General features: G+C 48.5%; 1 protein-coding gene across 1 annotated transcript; it reads left to right on the forward strand.

Moving 5' to 3' along the window:
* The first annotated feature begins 8,443 nt into the window (after window positions 1–8,443).
* sdc3 (syndecan 3) lies at window positions 8,444–14,467 on the forward strand. The gene is made up of 5 exons (XM_068747552.1): window positions 8,444–8,455; window positions 9,343–9,436; window positions 11,252–12,081; window positions 13,103–13,292; window positions 14,204–14,467. Exons 1-5 carry the CDS (start codon window positions 8,444–8,446, stop codon window positions 14,368–14,370), a joined length of 1,293 nt encoding a protein of 430 aa, XP_068603653.1. The 3' UTR covers window positions 14,371–14,467.
* Window positions 14,468–17,705: the final 3,238 nt, after the last annotated feature.

The following is a 17,705-nucleotide window of genomic DNA, read 5'->3' on the forward strand; positions in this document are numbered from 1 at the left end:
GATCGCATCGCAGCCCGTTTGCGTTCCTGTCTTCCAGTTTCACTGGTTTACACCGACCGCCGGATCCACAATGACGCGACACTCATGCAGATGGTAGCGGGGCGTGTAATGATCGCCGGCCGGTACGCCCACCGCTCTAGTGTTAGATCATCACCACCAGCGCTTAATTAATTAGTCGGTTGAGTAATGTCGCCCACAAAGGAAGGAATTTATCTTTTATCTGAGAACGGAACACCTGAAGCCGGGTATAATATTTGTATTTTAGGCTGACAAAAGGGGAAGATCATGCTGAGTGGCAACAGGAAACACCTTCCAGATCATTTCATGCTGTTCTCCATTAATCCTCGTTATCCTCTGGCGCTCACGGACCTGCCACAGGCGTTATATACAATGGTGTATCCGGAATCGTCTTTGGATCACTTCTTGATCTTCCTGTCTTATCGTATGATAGAGCAACTGGTTCCACCCAACCCCCCCCCCCCCCCCCCCCCCCCCCCCCACACACACACACACAGGCTCGGATTCGATTGAGAATAGAAAAGTTACAGAATCATTGCATTTAATAAGATTTTATTTGAGGAGTTTCCAAAACCGGAAGAACAGCATTTTTGAAATATTTTACAAGTTGGTGAAAAAAAAGAACAAAAATCACAAAAATATTTTTTTCTATTTTGAATTAATCTTTAATTCTCACTGTTCTGTCACTGCTTGTAGTATAAAAACCTTAATGAACAGCAGCGCCAATGTTGATCATTTTGTCTGGTGTGATATAATATACAGTGATCATTTCATTATTGATTAAATCAATGATTTTTCATCTAATCCTTGACTCTTAAGATGACAAAATATTGAAAAGCTCAAGTCAATGTTTAAAAATGTGTTGTCTCTATTATAGTTGTAGTTGTAGTTAACTTTTTGAGACTAAATAATTCTACTTGGAGCCTTTTTTGGAATTCTTGATCATCAATTCCAGTAAGAAGGTCCTGCCATTTTTAAGATCTTTTGATCTTTTGACCCCTCCCATCTCGAGCGGCGAGCCACTGCCTTTATGATTCAATAAATACAAGCTATCAGATGATGTCTTCTGACATTCATTTGTTAATCGCTCTCTCATTGATAAATATCTGATTAAGTCAATAACGGTCAGTTTTGCTCGCCCCATTAAGACGGAGACCATATGCTGCTCTCGCCGTATCACTTCACCGCCAGATCGCAAAATTTGACGTAATTAGTGTCGATATCAAACGCTGTTGAGATTGCGCGAGGAGTCGCTTGCAATCTGCTCCGACAGTCGCTCGGCTTACGATCCATTGGCTGTAAATGGCTCTCAACTCTAAAGGCTTGCTAGCTTGCCAAAGCCGGTCGACCAATGGGAAGGAGCCAAGAGAGCGTTGCAAGGTCAGCTGCTCGGAGCAGCAATCTGTTCACCTCCTCGTGTGCGTTTGAGAGAAAGCGAGAGGTAAGGCATGATGGTAATATGCTTCATGCCCTCCACACACACACACACACACACTTTTGCATCTTTCCATTCCAGATTGAATTACACAGAGCTGATTGGATTTTTCTCCTCTGCATGAAAGACAAAAACGCTTCTCTCTCACTCCTCTGTGTCTGTCCATCCCTTTATCACTCCTGCTTTTCTTTCACCTCTCCGCTTTGAAACTTTCCTCTCTAGAAACTCTTCTTTGCATCGATTTTTTTTTTTTTTGCCGCTTCTCCTCTGCCCTTCCTTCCTTGAGGTCTGCGGCGCCGCATGACTGTCCTGATTACAGAAGCTGTAATTATACGCAGACATGCCACGACGAAGCCTTGTGATTCAAATCATCGAACACGAGCAGAAATGTGATTCTCATCATGCGTTTGTGTGCTAATTTTGTTGTGTGTGTGTGTGTGTGTGTGTGTGATTGGGGACTGAAAAGACACCATTGATTGCCTCTCTCTGGGCTCGTCACACAAAGGCATCATCCATGGGTCTCTCTCTCGCTCTCTCTCTCTCTCTCTCTCTCACACACACAGCCACATTTCTGAGCCCTTTTGAAAAGTTCCTTAGGAACACGAGAAAAGTTCCAGCCACAGGCGCCACACCCTCCCACTGGTCCTGCAGAAATAGGCCTATTGAGCCAGGCTATAATCACACGCGCACACACACACACACACACATGCACAACACATTTCAGCCCTGCGCCTTCTCCTCTCTCTCTCGCCAGCACTTCATAGAAGCAGCCACCGAAAACACAGTCATTGACCCGCCAGCCAACCGGCAGCATTCACCGCTCGCTGCAACATTTCTACAGCCAAACATCAATACACTCAAACACACACACACACACACACACACACACACTCCCTGAACAGTGCGAGCAAACCGCCCAACACACACCCTCGTGAGCACACACATGCACGGTGGCTGGTATTGTGGAGTGTGGGAGCGGCAGTCGTGTCAGAATCTCAAGGCTTTCCTGGCAGCAGGACAGTGACACACTCCTCTGAGAGATGCAACTTTCAGAGGGTCGTCTATAATGGAGGAGGATTTCACGCAGAGAGGCCTCGTGTTTGTGTGTCTGTGTGTGTGTGTGTGTGTGTGTGTCGGATGTGGTCTTTAATCCTGTTGGATTGCAAGATTAGTGTAACAGCTGGGCCCTACATCCAGATATACATCTCTGTCCATCTATCCCATAATATGGCCCGTCTATACTCAGCCAGAAGCTCAATGGATCCACGCAGAAGTGTGTGTGTTTTAGACCGGCTGATTCGTCAGCACAGTCATGTGACCTCTGAGCGTGCCGCTATCAGCTGTTCGTCTTTTCACACACGGCGAGACATTTAAGGTTAAACGCACTCCGTCTCCGAAGCTGCTCGCTCAGCCTCCCGAGCCGCCAATCACGCTCCCTGCAAACGGTTTCCATGTCAACCTGAGATTTTAAGTTTTTTTTTAATTTAATTTTTCAGTTGTCTCCATAGCAAAATGTTCATTTTCCTTTAGCGGTAATGAATCACGGCTTTGATGAAAACTCTGATTCGTCGCCCACACATCTGAGTTTTCACTGAGACCATTTTGTATTTTGCCTCCATTGTTGTATCGTTGCACCAACTGCACACACACACACACACACACACACACACACTCCGGCGAAGTTGCTACGGCGATGCCGCTTTACTCGGATCCCCGCAAATTAAGCAACGCCACCAAATTCCTTGACTCCAAGCATTTTGGAATCTTGTTTATCCCTCTAAATATAAATGTTAATCTCTCAGGATCTGGTTGACAAACCAGATTTGACTCCAGTTGTGTGCAGCAACGGACCATCAGGACTCTCTGATGTCTCCTAAGTCCTCTTCCACACAAGATTCACTCCATCTGACATTAAAATCTAGATGAATGCTTTTCAAGATATCATCCGGACAATCAATCAAGCAAACAAAACCGACATGGTTCCTCTTGTTGCGGATTTCCATTCTGCTTTTCAAGAGTTTATTGAAAGTGATGCTCGGATTTTCAATTTCGAGGCGCACCGCATGACCTCCAGAGGTAAATGAGGGAGGGGGGGGGGGCAGCTTTCAACCTAATGAGGATTAATAGCTGGGCTAACAATGCAGCAAATGCTCTAGCCTTCGGTCTGGAGTAATTGTATGCTCTGTTGAAGTTCTACTGACCATTAACACAAACTGAGCGGGGGGGGCTATTGTTTTGTAACGGATAAGATAAATGTTGAAAGTCTTCTTGCATGAAAACAGATTCAAATTGCCCTTCACTGATCCAAATGCATGAATGTTCTTCCGCCGTGCTCCCGTTGTGTCCCTGCAGCCCCCTGACAAAGACAATCTACCATATTTAGCACATGTATGGCTTTCCATAGGGGGGGGGGGCATTCATCACATAGATCGTCTTTGTCCGGAGCAGCATAATATTAGAAAGATAATATTGGTGCTTGGATCATTTGCTGCTGCAGACGGCGTCAGATCCAGGGCGGCTGGGATTCGGATCGGCCGCGGGATCTCTATATAGGAATTTGATCAGGAGGAAAAAGCTAAAAATAGCAGAGGAAGAAAAAGCGTTTCAGTCATTTCCCGGCTGTTTACGTTTTTCTTCTGCCTGTTGGTTCAGGATCATCGATCACAGGGAGCATTTGTTTGTGGAAAACATGCAGCAAGAGATCAAATGTGTTTGGCAGAGGTATTAAATCGGCGTCTCTTCCTCCTCGCTCGGTGCTCCTCATCGCAGCCACAAGAATCCCTTTTTTTGGCTGGAGATTCCTAAGAATTATACAAGAAGCTATAAATGTCTGAACTAAATGTACTTTTGTTTAATTGCCCAAATTAATCTGAAGCGTGCTTTTTCCTCTTCATCCTCATGTGGTTTGATTTTTATCCAACACACCCACAGCTACTTTACTATCTGGAGAACAAATCGGTGTAGAATAACTCTGCCGGTTTCGTCTCAGAAACCCAAAGTGTCGACTGCTTACGAGCTCCTGCTTCTGCAAAACGCTCTCCTGACAATCAATTGTAATTTAGGTTTGAAATACTTGCCTGTTTTCCTGGATTTTTGAGTTTAAAAAGGTGCAAAAGTACTTTTTTCTTTCACTGTAGGAGACATAAAAGTGACGGATGATCTGAAGGATGCTAAATCCTTTCAAGTCACAGGATGAGGGTTTCATATTTCATATTACATATCTTGGTTAGCTTTCTTATAATTGGCGGCAAACAAGGAAATACGTTCATCTCGGTGGGGGGGGGCAGCAGGAGTGACTTTGCATTTCGTAAAAACACTTTCCCAATCTTTCATTTCAAACATCTGTTGCTACCATTTATTGAAACTTTACCCGTCGCCATGCTTCCTTTCATTTTCTACCAAACTCAGTCTTGGCAGGACCGAGCGTTTAAAAAAACCGGGAGGATGTTGGCTCAAGACGAGGTGACAACGATGCTCATGGCGGTTCTGGAGAGAACGGGGAGGAACCCGTTGACCGATTATCTGTCCATGAATAAAAGGAACATCTTAAATCACCCCGGTGGACCGGGACAGGATTCCGTTGACCCATTCGGCCTGACCGTGCCGGCGCCAGCCGTTTAAAGTTTCACAGGAGTACAGCCGATGTCACTGGCGTGTGTGTGTGTGTGTGTGTGTGTGTGCACGCGCTATGAGGTGTCAAGTGTGTGAGCGATGTGACTGCAGAAGCTTTCCGTGCCCATGTCTGCTGGTGGCAGGCGTCTGAAACGGGTCATCACCTGGTAACCTACACGCGCACACACACACACACACACACGCACTCTATGCCTCTCACGCCGCCTTGTCCTAGCGTGTTAGCACTCAGCTTGGCTGCTATCCAGCCGGCCCGGCTGGTAAGATGGGGATGAGTGGCGCGGCGAGTGAGGCGAGGCAGGAAAGCAAAAGATGGAGGGCGCGTAGAGGTCACTCCTGACAGGCTGGAGGATCCACTCTGGAAAGAAAGCCGGGCGTGGAATAATAATAAACGGACGGCGCTTTCTCCTGTAAGGGTCTGATTGGTCTGACTGGTCATGCGTCAAGTGGTCTGACCCCGTCCAAGCGAGAGTTTAGCAGCGCTCCACGCCTGACGGCGGGCAGCGCTGCTCAAGCTGTCTCCGACTCCCATCAGCGGTAGGTCAGACGGCTTTTTGGACACGGAGGCGGTCGTGAATCAGCAGCTGCCTCTTAAAGCGTGGCGTCTCCGCCGTCGGTGCATTTAACCGCAGCCAGGAGAGAAACGCCGCCCATTATGACCATTTCAGCTCATTCTGGGGCCGATCTGCTTGTCGAGATCCTTGCAGGTGATTATTTCTCTCACACGTTTGACATTCGTCACTTCGGGCCGGACGCCGTGTGGACGTTTGTGTCATCCGCTGCAGCAGTGATGCACATTTAGATTGAGGACGCGAATCCTAGACGATGTCCGGTGATTTCCTCCCATCCCCTCCCCTCCCCAGCGAGCGATGCGGTGTGAAAAACATGCATAAATATGAATACAATGGGGGGGGGGGGGGGGGGTCCATTGTACTCCTATGCACTGCTCTTCTCCAGCCCTGTGGGTGCAGCAAATGGAGGGACGGGCGAGAGGAGTGGGACTCACAGATGGTGCCGGTTTGCTCAGACGGTATTCAAACGATTCCTTACAGTCCAGCTCGGAGACGCTGCAGCAGGCGGGGACATCGGCTTCGATAAGATCTCACATATTACGCAGCACAATTAACAAGTATTTCTTGCGCTGACTGTATCAGGAGCTTTGTGCGTGTGCGTGTGCGTGTGCGTGTGTGTGTGTGTGTGTGTGTGTGTGTGTGTGTGTGTGTGTGTGCTTCGTGCAGAAGCGGCAGGCTCTCAGGTTACTGAGGAATGCATTTGTCAAGAGGCTCTCTGAGCTGAAGTCGACTAGACCAGCCAGAAAAATCCACCAAACATAAAATAAAATCCAGCTGGTTGATCACCCACCAGCTCTCTGTGGTTGTGTGTGTGTGTGTGTGTGTGTGTGTGTGTGTTAAACTTCATTCGTGTGTCTCCTACCTCTCCCTCCTATTGTTATGCTGCTCCCTGCATCTTAGTGGTAGCTGAGGATCATACCTCCATTGTTCCTGCAGACGTAACACACACACGCACACACACACGCACGCACGCACACGCACACCTTGCCATTGTCAGACTGCGGCTTAATGCCCTTCAATGATAATATTGTCATTTCATTCATCTTGTATTTAAATCTTGAACAACTCTGCACCTTTGGGATGTAAATTTGTGAAGCGATGCACTATTGCCTCAGGCCTACACACACACACACACACACACACACTGCAGCCACGGTGTGCGTGGGATGAAGTGCATGGCCTAAATCAGGTCCCTGAGGAACTGCAAATGTTGCAACACCTGAGGACCCACCTGTGCTCACCTTGTCAGAACTTGACGTTCCCCCGGCGAGCGCAGATTCTTTGTCTGTCCTTCTCTTTTATGCTTTTACTTTCTCTCTTTCCACAAGTAGACGTAATTATATCTTCCATGCGCCCAGATTGTTTTAAAACGACTCCAACTGGCACCGCGCCCGACAATGCCGGCGCGCTTTCTAGGGTTGCCAAAAAGCCAGGATGGCGTTCACGCTGCAGACCCAGCAGAAAGCGCCTGCCATCTTACCGTATATATTTATAGCGGCAAAATGCAATGTTGGAGCGACATTGAGAGCAAACATACAGATGATTTTTGGGCCCCGAGGTCATGCGTGCGGTCGAGGAGAATCGACCGCACGCACAATAGGGTGGTGTATTTGACATTACATAACACCTTTGCTTATGTAGGCAGAGCTCTCGATGTGTGTGTGAGAGAGAGAGAGAGCGAGCGAGAGAGTGTGTGTGTGTCTGGAAGGTTCTCAATTGGAAATGGGAATTTCTGTGAAAGGCAAAGGTTGCCCATAGCAACGGCATTCATTGTAAAACTGGAATAGAGACAGACATGGGTGCACCAAGGTTGCCTTGAGACATCTTTTCTGTATTTTTTCGGGTTTCAGAGGTCACCGGACCTTCACACACTTCCCAAAAGCAGGAAGCACGTGCACGCTCATCGTTCCACTTTGCAAAGGCAATATCCTGGAATGCGTCGAGGCCCCCAAACAACTTCACGTCAATTTCATTCAGGAGACGCATCCATATAAGCGTTTCGGCTGCACCTCATGCTGAGACGAGATGGACTTCGATGCTCGGGTTTCTCGATTCCATTATGCTTTTATTGGCTTTTAAAAGCATCGGGTTTCCTCCGTCTGGAGCCTGGGAGGAGCCTGCGCCCCTTTGTGTGTGTGTGTGTGTGTGTGTGTGTGTGTGTGTGCATGCATGCAATTAGTATCACATTGGCTAGCAAAGACACAGTTCCATTCAGCCTCCGGAAGGGTTTAAGATCGCCGAGGAGATAGAGTTGTTTTGGTCACATCTTCGCCAGCGGATTGACTATTTTCCAATCCCCGAAGCAAAGCTGAGCCCTTTGTTTTTGCCATCGCAGTATTGTACCACTTAGTGTGTACTCAACTGTATCTAGGTACAAAATGCCATGATGGAAGGAGTATTCAGCTCCCCCTACTTAGATAAACGAGAGCCATCAGGAGATGGAATATCCCCGCGGCAACAGCAAAATCGATCGGGGTGGACCTGCATGAATTACGGGCTCTTTCAGTTTAGCAATCCGCTAGATAAGTATTGAAATCCTGATAGTGAAAATTACAAGTAGAAGTTAGTAATGGATGAACACATTTAAGCTGCGTGTCCGTTTAAAGACCAAATGCATCACAGCGGCGCAACAGATCCGCTCCATTTAAAGGATTCCTTCCAACGGGATCTAAACGTGGCCCCCTTTTCCTTTTCCTTTTCCTTTTCCGTGGGTCGAGTGTGGATCGTTTTGCGTCCCGCCGTATTCCGAGATTCATTGTGGCCCTCAATGCAATGGCCCGCCACCAAAATGGACACAAAGGTACGACGACTGCTCATCAACTGAACGCCAGACGTCGACGTTGCTAGGCAACATATGCTCTGTGACGCAACAGGAAGAGCTAAGGGAATACTGCAGTACTTTTGTACCGCTGCACAGGTGGGGTCTCGCGGGTATTTAGCACAGCGGAGCGCTTGTGTTTAAACATCGCAGGGATGAAGAATCAAGGTCAAAAGAAAGTGAGCGTGAGGAGGGATCAGCCTCAAAGTGACCGGAGTCTGAGGTCACTCCCTTCAGAGGTTCAATCCCCGAGCGATCCGGAGCCAAACGGAGACCGTCCCGCTTCCAAAGAAGACACCTGGCTATGAGAATATCACATTAGCATTTTGCACCACTTTCTAGAAATGTCCAAAATAAATGACCTCTGCTGAGAGGCACGTTTTCACCTGTGGTGGAACTTTGTGGAAGGTCCGGCCATGGGTCAGACGAGCAGCAAACCAATCGGGATGCGCTGGACTTCCGGGCTTTGCGTAGCTTTGCACTCTCGCCCCTCTTTTGGCACATTAAAAAGAAATTAATTGCTTTTGAAATGATTGTGAGAAGTTAATTGCGCCGTGCTTCAGCCCGAGCGTCGTTCACAAACTGACACGAGCAGAAGCTGAAAGAAACCTCCCCTCCTCAAAGGAGTTGAAGTGTTGCTCTCCAAAATCCCAGCTTTAGATCAACCCATTAATTATGCTCCTCCATGCTCTCGCAGACGGGCAGATGTTACCCTGTCCACGTAATGCTGGCTCCTCTGACAGGTGTGTGTGTGTGTGTGTGTGTGTGTGTGTGTAATCTGCTAGAGTGGTTTCTCTATGAAATGAAATTAACAGCTCAGTCCATTCATAATGGATCCCTCTAATCTATGTCAACTGTGTCTCTCTCAGGGACAGACCTGGTCGCCCTCTATCGATGACGAAGGCTCGACGGCAGACGAGTTCTACGACGATGAGGATCTCTACTCGGGCTCCGGCTCTGGCTGTGAGTGTGTGTGTGTGTTGTGTGTGTGCGTGTGCGTGTAAGGTCAAACGTTCACGTTCTGGTTCTTTTAAACTCGACAGCTGCTGGCTTTCAATCTGCTGACCCCCCCCCCCCCCCCTTCTGGAGTTGTGTTTGGGCTGTTTATCCACACACACACACACCATTTGACTTGACCAATTAGATTTATTACACCTTTAAACGCAGGCGCACCCTCACTGACGCGCGGCAACCAGGCTTCAATTCCCTGAGATCTTATTTATTGTAATCAGATTAGTCCACTCCGTTTAGGTATCACACACACACACACATCTCCTGTTTGAGGGAGCTGGATGTCTGCGTGTGTGTGTGTGTGTAGGAATTACCTACTTAACGTAAATCACGTTGGTGTAATTCGGCCTGGTTTTCTGATCTGGCTGTTGAAGTCCGAGTCTGGCGCTCCTTATTAAGCGTGACTCACCGAGGGGCCGTCCTCAGTTCAGGCACTGCGCTAGTGTGGAGCACACTCCAGATAGAATTACAATTCAGAGCCGGTGAGTGTCGATGGGGGGGGGGGGGGGGGTTAGAAAAGGCAGCAAATCGCTTTTATCTCAAACAAGAGCCGTTTGAGTCGAGGAGGAAAAGCTCATTTCCAGCAGACGGACGTGCGTTCTGCGTCACCGCCGCTTCGGAGTCTGCCGTTTTTTTGAGACGTCTGATAATTTGAACAGAGGCTGCATTGTTCAAGTCAGCATTTCGATATCCTCCCCAGCTCCTCCGTCAGCCTTCGTGTCTTCGTCCCTGTAAACGCCATTTGTTGTTCTCTCCGCCCGAGGAGCCGCAGCGCTGTAACGCGATGAAAGGCGCTTTAATGCTATTAAGAGTTGAAGGTGAATCCTCTCCTCTACTCTCCTCTCCTCTCCTCTCCTCTCCTCTCCGTCTATGTAATCCCACCTCATCCTTTCCAGGTCATTTTCTTTTAAAAGTCTCCATCCACTCGCAAACGGCAAAACAAAAATGGATAAATCACTTCTCTATCTTTAGCGACTAAACTTGCCGTCGCTTGCCGTTATCTTTTCCTACTGTATCTTCTATTCTACCCGATGTTAATGATGCTGAACTCACTCTTTGCTGTAGCTCATATCCATATTTTTCCATTTATGTCGTCAGACGGTTAAACAAGCAGAAAATAAGGGTTTGATTGCCGCTCCGATTGCAGAGCAGTCGGTGAAATCACTACTTTATGATCCCGGAGACGCTTGAACATGCATGCACCGGAGTTCTGCTGGCTTTACGCAGCATCAGAACCGGGCCTAATTTAGCAGGTGCATTTGCATGGCCATTGCAGGTGTTCCTTAGATATATTTGTGCTGACCCATTTCTGGCTCAGCCCATATTGACATTTGAAATGAGTCAACGTAGAGAAAGAATAGAAGGAAATAAAGTCAGACAGGTTTGGCCCTCTGGTTTTCTTTTTTATCCGTGCGCCAATTCTCCAAACTTATGGAAGCACTTTACTGAAGTTCTTGCCTGTCGCCTCTACGTCACTTTACTGGACCAAGATTGTTTGTTCAGAAAATATTCCTCTTCCTTGCTCGCCCTAGAATGGTTTGGGAAGCTCCATTTTCAGATCAGAAAGATTCATTCTGTGGATAGAATTCCAAACCAGAGTGCTTTTAATTAAAACTGACTTCAGGCCATCATGGAAGGAAATTGTATTTGTGTGTGTGTGTGTGTGTGTCTTCAAAAATCCATACAACTACACAACAGAAGTCGTGCCCCAGTCTGAAGTGTCGCTATCGCTATCTGACGATAAAAAGTCTCTCCTCCTCTCTTCAGTTCCTGATATCAGAATGAGGCCGACAGCAGTGGGCGTGTCCTTCACCACCGAAGAACCCCTCCTCCTCTCCACCACCCAGGCCACTAGCCCCGCCCCCTCCGCCTCACCTGCGGCTGAGCCGAGCCCCAACCCGGAGGATGCCGCCGCCACCGCCACCACCCTGCTGCCAACCGAGGCTGATGGAGAGAGTGGGGTGTTCTGGGAAAGGGAAAAGGAGCTGGAGAAGGAAAGAGAGGAAGAGAGAGAGGGGGGGAAAGAGCAAGAGAGGCAGAGGGAATTGGAGAAGGAGAGCGAGAAACAGTTGGAGAGGGAGCGAGAGAGGGAAAGAGAGAGGGAACGAGTCCGGGAGATGGAGAGGGAGAGGGAGAGGGAGAGAGAACGTGAGCGAGAGAGGGAACGTGAGCGAGAGCAGGAGAAGGAGAGAGAGAGACAGAGAGAGCGTGAGCTTGAAAGAGAGAAAGAGTTGGAGCAAATCAGGGCTGCTGCCAAAACCACCGCCGCCCCTGAATCCCCTGCCGCCGCCCCCGTGGCGACCACCAACCCCGCAGCACCCTCCGCTGGTTCGGATGACCTGAGCACCACAGAAGAAGACGACGTCTACCTGTCGCCCGAGCCCACGTCGTTTTACCCCGGCCTCGACGCGGAATCCACCACAGAGGAAGACGCGGTAGCCACAACAGAGCCCCCGCCGGAACCCTCGACAGACGCACCCACAACCACCACCGTCAGGACCAGGGTTCCCTTCAGGACCAGGGTTCCCATGGCGACCGCCACCCAGGCAGCTCCCACAGAGAGAACAAGCAACGCGCCGCAGCCCACGACCACACAGGTGAGCTCGGCCGACCAATCCCCATCACCGCTTTAATAGTCGCTGCACAAAAGAATGTTCGCTAATAATTATTTACACAAATGTGTTGCTTCACATTCCTGTTTGTGTGTGCGTGAAACAAACCAGATGCAACATGCTAAGTGGATTTCAGAGGAAGTGATGTCATAGTGTTTATGCTAAGCTAGGCTAAGTGCCTCTCCATATTTATCCTACAGGCATGAGTGGTATCACCCAACTCGTCTCGAGTTACCGTGTCGATTTCTTTCACTAATTATTTAGCTACAGAAGCTAAAATGCTAAATCCAGACTGGTTAATGTCTCCTGACTCATAAATAGGCTGCGGTTTCCTCCTTACGTGGCAACCCAAGTGCAAATGTGTGGCTCATTTCTGGGCATTTAATGGCTTCTAGACCAGAACTTTGCAGCGTGGCCCATAAAAACATGCAGTATTTGTGGTTTCTACACAGAGAAAACTGCAGTTGAAGAATTGAGTCATTGTTGGTTCGGTTTTAGTGGCAATGAGAAGAATAGGGAATAAAATAAAACGAGCTGCCGCAAAAAAATAAATATAAATGATTGAAATCAAGAAATGTGATCCACATTCTTGCTTTTTCAGTAGGCTGTGATGATAGACTCGATTCTCTCTCCATCAATAACCTACTGAGGTCTGATACTCGGCCGTATTTCTGCCTCTTTACGGACCAGAGTCATTTCTCTAATTGGTGCGTCGCTGTTTATTTGCAGCAGCGATGCATTAAAACATGCTTTTAAGATCCATGTGGTTTTCCACATTGCAATTAAGATGCCAGGTTTAATGACGTCTGTATATGTGTTGGATGAGCTGCAACTTTCCACCAATCAGAGCCAGACAGAGGCTCATTGTGTTCGGGGGGGGGGGGGGGGGGGGGCATGCGCCATGGAAAGTTTCTGCCCGTGGTTCGGCGAAGCGTCTCCGCGGAACAAATTCGATCAAAATGCAAATGTCACGTCATTAGTCTCGCTTTCCTCTCCTTTGTCTCAGGAGGCTAACAACGACGTGGGCGCTGCAGGGCCGAGCGGAGATTTCGAGATCCACGACGATCGGCGTAACGATCTCGGCCGGGGCTTGATGCCGGCGGAGCCCGACCTGGTTGGCAACACGGTGGACGGAGGGAGCTCTGCTGCACAGCTGCCGCAGAAGAACATCCTGGAGAGGAAGGAGGTCTTGATAGGTGGGCGTCGCGTCTAAATGTTTATCCAGCGTGTCTCATAAATCACTCGGTCGTCACCTTTTAGATCTACAGACTCGACTTCCATGTTGCCTCCCGTATTCGTTCCAACCTAGTCCTTTCTCCCATATTTCTTCTCATTATTTTCCCTTTGGGAAGTGACCCCCCCCCCCCCCTCCCCCCACTATATTCTCATCCCAATGAGCTGTTGTAGAAAAGTGAGGGTGCAGCCAACCTTGCTGACCTGACCGGCTCTCTGTCTCTCCTTCAGCTGTTCTGATTGGTGGACTGCTGGCGGTGGTTTTCGCAGATTTCCTGGTCATCGGTAAAATAAAAATAAAAAGCAGGAGGCAACGGACTTTAGAGTGTTTGTGTGATAGAACCGAGTCGTGCACACCAGACCCATGCATTCATTTACAATTCTGTACATACAGTATGTATGTAGGTGATTTGGAGCATTGATCTGCAGAAACAAATGCTAAATGCAAACAAACTTTATACCGTATCGGCCCACGCTGCTAGCAAGGCTAAAGCTCTTTGTTTAGCGATGGTAATAAATGTGCGATCGATTCCAGGAATATACCTTCATCCCACCTTTTATAAGAGAAACCGTAAACGATGCATATAAACGGATGCGATTAATAATTTATGTCCGATATCAGAGTTCTTGCCTCAAATCAGGGAGGGGAAAGTGCACAGCATCACCAAAAAAAAAGAAAAGCTTCATCTTACAAAGAAATTACTTTCAATAAATGGTGTGAAAAGTCATTTAGTAGCTAGCTTTTAGCCACACTGTGGTAGCTTAGTTCTTGTAGCCTCCAGTGCTAATGTTGTGGTTGTTATTTGATATTTGTTGGATGATGCTTTGGTATTTTAAGACTTCCACCCTCTCTTCTGCCCCCCCCCCCACCCAGCGGTGATCGTGGGAGGCGTGGTTGGAGCGATGTTTGCTGCCTTCCTGGTGATGCTGCTGGTGTACAGGATGAAGAAGAAGGACGAGGGCAGCTACACGCTGGAGGAGCCCAAACAGGCCACCGTCACCTACCAGAAACCAGACAAGCAGGAGGAGTTTTACGCATAACACTCGTACGCCAGAGAGACGCACGCCAGCGGGGAGAGAAAAAGAGCGAGAGACGGAAGAGAGAAAGATACTCTAAAACCCCTGCCCTCCTCCACCTCCTCCTCCTCCTCTTCCTCTTCCTTGTCGCTAGCCCCCTCATCTGCTCGCCGCGCCTTATTCCTCTCTCCTCTTGTCTCCAAAACACTTCGAGAGCGCCTTTCTCTCTGCGGGACTTGGAACTTTTTTTTTCAATGAAAACAAAAAAAGTGGACAAAAAAGGAAAAAAAAGATAAAAAAAAAAGAATTTCCCAATATATTCTGAAAAAAATGAGAACGCATACACACGAGATGTTTTTAAAGTAAATGTTGTTATTAATATTCTACAGATGCTCTTGTTCTGTACGTAACGATACGATTATTTTGTAAAGGAAAAAACAAACGAGAAAACAAAACGCGAGATCTCAACTCGCGTTTTCGTAGCACAAAAAAAAAGGTCCTATTCTGTTTCTACGGGGCGAAGAAAAAGGAAAGAGGGCGGAGCGAGCCGGACAAGAAGAAGAAGAAGAGAGGTGGGCTCGATTCTGCACCTCAACCCCCCCCCCCCCCCCCCCACACACACACAGAGCATCTGGATGGCTGCACAGAGACGGGGGTCAAAAGGTGAGAGGAAAGGTCTCGTTTGTGCCTTCCATCCCTTTTGGTGCTCAGAGACGCACACACGCACGCACACACACACACACACACACGGCTTGTAGTGGCCGTGACTTCTCTCTCTGTGCTCAGCCAAGCAAGAAAACGGCAATCGACCCCCCCCCCCATGTGGAAACACGGGCTGGTCCGTCTGCTCCCCTGAGCTGTACAAAAGATTAGTTACGGATAGTAATAATAATGACCGATAATATATCAATAATAATTAATAATACGATTCTGATAATAATAATTATTAAACAGGCGGTTGTGTGTTGAGAACAAAACAAAGTTTATATGTAAATATCAGTGTGTGCCCCCCCCCCCCCCCCTGGTGTCACGAACCATCCGCATGATTTATTCATCACCTTCGTCATCGCTCCAGATGAGCTGACACGTGCACAACGCAAACAAACACACACACACACACACACACGCATTCAAGTAGCACCATACAGACTTTAAATACATCGATCAAACACATCGATCAGTCATCGGTCCCAAGCAGAAATCAGGTGGTTTGGATCTGGGTCAGTGAGTTGCTGGTTGGTTTTAGAGTTTGGTCTGTTTGCGTAAAAGCACAACGACGTTTCAACATTTCAAACCCGTGCAGGCCTCATTTTCCTTTTTCCTTTCTCCCCTTGGGTTTCTACTGGGGGGGGCTTTGGGATGTGAGAGGGCCGTCGAGAAGTTTCAATCTGCAAGAAGTTGCTCCCACCGACCCGGAACCAGCGGCCCCTTTTGATGTTGTTGTGTTCATGGGACAAACTTGTACCTTTTATTTTTATTTTTTCCAGGGATGGATCAAAGGGGGGGGGGGGGGGGGGTCAGTGTGAGGAGGCAGGAGTGCTGTGCTTCTATCTAAGAGATTGTAACAATAACCACACAGTGTGACTGGGCTAGTAGCTTCTATATACTCAGTACTGTAGAACAAAAATGCATGGGAGTCGAACCTATACTAGTCTGTGTGTGTGTGTGTGTGTGTGTGTGTGTGTGTGTGTGCGTGCGTGTGCGTGTACGTATATGCTAATGTGTGTCTGAAGCGCAAAGAGGGGCGACTTGCGTTGGAATGTACCGTGGTCGAGTGTGTGTTTACCTCCTCCAGCAGTTCTCACGCTCTTCCACAGACAGGTAACACACCTCTGCCCCGCCCCCGCCCCGCCCCCCTCCGGTGCGTGCGTCTGGGCCTCATCTTAAACCCGCCACCCGTGCGCGTGTGAGTGCTTTACCTCCGTGTTTCACCGCAGACTCTCGTGCACGCTGACGAGCCCGTCGGTGTGTGCGTGTGTGTGAGTCAGCGCGTGTTTTTGAGTGCGTCTGCCTTCACACGCACTCACACACTGACCGTCTTTTCACCGTGCGTGCGCCCGTCTGTCTCTCCGCCGTAGGACAGGCGGGCGGACACGCGCACGCGCACGCCACTTCTCACAGGCAGGAATGATTTTAACATGTACTGTCTTTTCTAAAGTGACTGTCGAAGTTCCACGTGTGTTTGTGCCCATCGAAGCCTGCGTAGCCAAATAAGGTGTGTGTGTGTGTGTGTGTGAAAGAGAGAGAAAGAGAGAGAGAGAGGTGACTTTATATGTCTGTGCGTGTGTGTGCGAGTGCGTGGAGGCTACACTCTGTTTGCTGTACCCATTCCTGTTTTTTATACATTTGCATTTTTTAAGGCTGAGTTTCTGTCATTGGCTGGAGTGCGCGAGAGGAGGCGGATCCTCCACGCCCCCCCCCCCCCCCTGCCCTGTCACTAATCTGCCACTCTGTTCCAAATAAAAGGAAAACCCCTGACTGGGTGATTCTGTGTCCTGTGTTTGATTTTAATTCAACTGGGTCAGAATCCGGATCCCAACACTTCTTCTGTGCATGGTTATCGACAGGAGTGGAAAAAATATCAGTCATTATAGAGATGTTTGATTAACCTGAGAAAGAGTCCAAGCATATCTTCCTCCTCCTCCTCTTCCTCCTCCTCCTCCGTGTTCCCAGTTAGGGAGTAGTCAGATATTTTGGGAAATGCACTTTCCCAGTGCTGGAGGAGAAAATGCCCCACCGGGGGCCTGAACGGTTGGAGGTGGCGCCAGGCAGGTTTTGTTACTTTAAAGTTAACCGGCCTCTTATTATAGCCGTCGCTCCTTCGTCTCAAAACGAATGTGTCGAATTGCACCTTTGAATCCAGACGACTCGGTGCACTTTTTTTTTTTTGTAATACAGTATACAGTATTACTCTATATACAGTATGTGTACGATCACAGCCTCTTAACGCTCTATTTACACTCAGCAGAACCCTCGAGGGGGGGGGGGGGGGGGCGCCAGAGATGTTATTCTTAGGTCATGAAATGAAAATGTACTTATGAAACGATTAAATAAACAGCCCGCGGGGGGGGGGTTGTGAGCGCACGGAAAGGAAATGACTGTATTCCAACAGGGGGGTGTCGGTTTACATTCTTCACATCAAACCAGATGAGAACAAGGTCTCCTGATGTGGAGGAGCACCAGCCGGGGTTTTCACCAGCAGCCGGGGGGGGGTGAGAATCTGTCCCCCGGCCTTGAACGGTGGGCTGCTGATATGGATACGTGCTTCACACAGAGCACGAGGAGAGGGCTCTATGTGAAGCTCTATATGAGCCCTCTCCTGCTTGGGAGGGGGAGGGAAGAGAAGTATAGGTCAAACA

The sequence above is a fragment of the Brachionichthys hirsutus genome, chromosome 13, assembly GCF_040956055.1.
Source record: "Brachionichthys hirsutus isolate HB-005 chromosome 13, CSIRO-AGI_Bhir_v1, whole genome shotgun sequence".
In the NCBI taxonomy this organism is placed as follows: domain Eukaryota; kingdom Metazoa; phylum Chordata; class Actinopteri; order Lophiiformes; family Brachionichthyidae; genus Brachionichthys; species Brachionichthys hirsutus.

What these genes read in the sequence shown, in the direction of transcription:
- sdc3 (XM_068747552.1), top strand. An exon ending in CGCAGCCCACGACCACACAG is followed by an intron (nt 12,082 to 13,102) that starts GTGAGCTCGGCC and finishes CCTTTGTCTCAG; the next exon opens with GAGGCTAACAACGACGTGGG. An exon ending in GAGGAAGGAGGTCTTGATAG is followed by an intron (nt 13,293 to 14,203) that starts GTGGGCGTCGCG and finishes CCCCCCACCCAG; the next exon opens with CGGTGATCGTGGGAGGCGTG.